Source organism: Corylus avellana, chromosome ca2 (assembly GCF_901000735.1).
Source record: "Corylus avellana chromosome ca2, CavTom2PMs-1.0".
NCBI classification, from domain to species: Eukaryota; Viridiplantae; Streptophyta; class Magnoliopsida; order Fagales; family Betulaceae; genus Corylus; species Corylus avellana.
The window spans coordinates 43,341,257-43,345,010 of NC_081542.1; the positions used below are offsets into that span (position 1 = coordinate 43,341,257).

Below are 3,754 nucleotides of genomic sequence, written 5' to 3' on the forward strand. Positions count from 1 at the left end.
TGATGTCAGTTTTAGAGGATTCTTAAAATCTTGAAAGTGTGACTTTTAAGATATGTATTAAGTCATTCTTGTTTGTTTTTTTCTGTGCAAGAGGCCTTTATTATGTGAATCCTAGGTTGTACAAAAATCTCTTGCATTGTGGTGGAAATTGTAGATTCCTGTTTGTTTTCTTGATAGCTAAATTAATGTTTCATCCTTTCTCTTGCATTTTCTTTCTTTGGTATGACAGAAATAAATATTACAATCCTAAGTCACCCACATGGCTTAAGTATAATTTTAACCATTTGTATATAGACTCTTGGACACCTTCTATTTACAAGCTAGTTTTCAAGAATAAGTCCGTTCTATCTAAGGTTTGCATTATTTAATATCAAAGCCAAGCTCCATGTCGAGTATGAGATTAAACGTAGTTCGTCGAATATCGGATTAAATGGGTTTCGGCTTTGTGGTCGACAAGAGTATATATACACTTAGTTAAGATTGTACTTAAATCATGTGAGACACTTGAAATCGTAACAAAAATAGTAATTAAATATTGAGAAAAATATAATTTAGCCCTCCAAACTACTTGTCATTTTCATTTTAGCCCCTTAATGTTCAAAAAGTGATAAAGTAGCCCCATAAACTACCAACCAGTTACAATTTGGCTACTCTATTAGTCATTACCGTCAAATAGGATGCAAAATTTAATATTACGTTGTTTTGACAAGGTTAGGTTACTAAAATACCCTTTTGGAAAAAAAAAATCAATTTAAAAAATGCATTTATGGATAAAGCATTTTATTTTTAATTTGAGATTTGGAAGCTCGTGGAAGAATGACAAAGTTAAGGGAAGGGAACCGTACGGGAACTAATAATAGGTCAATTATGGGATTGCAAAGTCTATCATGAATCTCAAAGATGTTGTATTGAATACTAAATGTTATTAGGCTCTCTCTATCCTTAAAATGTGTTATCTTTTATTTAATGTCCATCAACTTTTGGTGCTTGAAACTTTCATTATGTGTGGACTTTTTAGAGCTGTTTTCATCTTGATTTTGTCAAATGCAAAATGAGATTTCAAACAACTGTATTGTTTTCTTTTTATGTCGAGGTTTAATGTAGATTCAATGGTGTTCTTGTAGTAATTTACTAGGTGTGACATATCGGTATGGAAATGAAATGTGTTGATTTTGATGAAACATTAGAATGAGTTAAAAAAATATTGTTCCAAAAAAAAAAAAAAAAGAGTTAAAAAGGGAAAAAGATAAATAAAGCAAAGAACATGTAAATTAAACTAGATTAAGCAAGTGAAGTAGTCGTGTTGAGTAAAACTTTACTAGAAAATATAGACATTGCCCTTACAAATAAAGATATCCAAATCTTGAATTGAAATGTGAAGAGATTTTAAGATTTCCAAATCCCAATAGCCCAAATAAAAGAAGATAAAGACAATAAAATTTTCATTTATAATTAGTATTACCTACGAGTCCTCTTCATAGTGATAGTTTTAAAGGGTCAAATTCGTCAATTTTCTGGGTAAATAAAACAATCTCGTCGTAGCCCAACAAGATGACCCACTATCCATGCTTGCTACAGCATTCTTGAAGATGGAAAACCGCGATAAAATTGAATAGTCGACGGCAACACGTGGCCTTCATTCAGCAATGCTTCATAAACCCTACCCCAATCTAGGATTTCACTTTACTTTCCCAAAAGAAACTCTTTCAGACATTTGCTCTCTAACCAAGCAACAGAGAAGTCGCCATTGATGGCCAAGGATTTGCCTGCAGACTTGGTGGCCCAGATTCTGGTATGGCTTCCGGTGGTCTCTCTCTTAAGATGCAAGTGCGTCTCCAAATCCTGGTACGCTCTTATTACTCACCAAAGCTTCATAAGAAAACACCTCCTACACAACAACAACAGCAGCAACACTCTCCTTCTCCTCAATACGTTCAATTTTACCACCCTAGATTTCGTTTTATCCACTATTTCTTATGAAACACTCCAATTATCCCTTACACAACCTGCACATCCATGGAGTTTTTGGAACATCAAGAAGGGTATGATTAGTGTTGCGGGTTCTTGCAATGGTCTCGTTTGTCTCCACGCTTCATCATCTGAATTCGAAGTTGTTATATGGAATCCTGCAACTAGAGAAACAAAGGTTGTCCCCAAATCAAACCTGCCCCGCCTCCTCCCCGCTGGCTATAAGACCATAATTGATTCTTTCCAATTTGGTTTTGATGCCAAAACTAATGACTACAAGATAATCAACCTTATTAGGCCCTTTGACGTCGACGTCGCGGCTAGATCATTCCGAAGTGGAGGGATTATCCAAAGTGAGGTATACAGCTTAAGTGCCGATTCTTGGAGAACATGTGATAGCCCCCTGTGTTGTACTGGTGAGCTTAAGATCGATGGCTTGAACACATACATCAATGGGATGGCTTCTTGGTCGGCATCTGTTGGTTGGGAGGGTGTCTTGTCATTTGACATGAGCGACGAGGTATTCCTAAAAACACCAGTGCCAGATGATGTTTTGAATAATTGTAATAGACACTTTTTCTTGTTGAAGGAATCGATTGCTATGGCAGTTGGTATCGTGGTTGATTATCTTATGTGGTTTGATATATGGTTATTGCTTGAAGTTGGTGTGAAGGACTCCTGGACTAGACTTTTCTCTATTGGACCGTTTCCAGATTATATTGAGCGACCATTAGGATTCTGGAAGAGTGGCATCATGTTCTTTGAAAATCTTGACGGACAGATGGTCTTGTATGACCCCTCAACCAAAGAAATGACAAATCTCCCAATTCAGGGAGAAACAGACGTGTCGCAATTGGTTACTTACATGGAGACTCTAGTTTCTGTTAATGGGAGGAAATGAATTTGAAAAGCAGAACAGTTGTTGACAATGCTTGAGGGCCATCTTTCTATATCTGCTCCAAGCGTGTTTCAAGCCGCATATATGTGTTATGATAATATTTTCTGCTTATTATTGTCAAATGATGCCTTTCTCAAAAATTTATACTTTTTTGGAGCAATAGTGAGAGAATTTTGAGATTAAAGGAGTACAAGGGTTCTGCTGATGATATTTCTTTTACATTTCATGTGAAATTATTTTTTCATTCTTCCATATGTTTAGTATTTCTTGTGTTTGTTTTTTGATATTTCTTTCCTTCTATTTCATAGCAATTTACTCTTGAAGAGGTTTTGGCACTTAGATGTGGTTGATGGGGTCATTGGACATAGTTTTCAAACTTGAGCTCTTTGATTAGAGGTCAGATGTGATAAAAAAATGTCATAGCACATTAGGGCTGGTCAATGTTTTTGAGTACTTCCCCAATTTTCATAAATTCCAATGCCTAAAAGTATCTTGGCTTATTAATGATGGGGTTTATTTAGAGTCATATATTGGAAATTTTAAATTTCATTAAAAAATAAATTTAGAAAAAAAAAGCTTCTGACTAGTTCTACTAATAGAAATTTTATGTTGTGAACTGTATGAAGTAAAAGTTGATAAGGGTTGTTAATCTTTTAAATCACTATAGATGTTTTAAGTGTAATAGGTAATGCATGTTGCCGTAATACGTGGTTCAGCTGGTTGAAATCACATAAACTTTTTCAAGGTTTATTCTCAAGTCCTCATGCCAATAAGTTGGCTAAGTTTCAAAAACCACCCCTAGGTAAAACACTGTTTATCACTTTAAGACCATAGGTATGTGGATTTTCTGGAATCACTAAGGAATAGGTAAATGGGATGTTATTACCC

The 3,754-nt window shown here is 35.1% G+C and overlaps 1 protein-coding gene across 1 annotated transcript; it reads left to right on the forward strand.

Moving 5' to 3' along the window:
* The first annotated feature begins 1,750 nt into the window (after positions 1-1,750).
* LOC132169874 (F-box/kelch-repeat protein At3g06240-like) lies at positions 1,751-2,869 on the forward strand. Its single transcript, XM_059580824.1, has one exon. The coding sequence runs from the start codon at positions 1,751-1,753 to the stop codon at positions 2,867-2,869; it is 1,119 nt and encodes a 372-aa protein (XP_059436807.1).
* Positions 2,870-3,754: the final 885 nt, after the last annotated feature.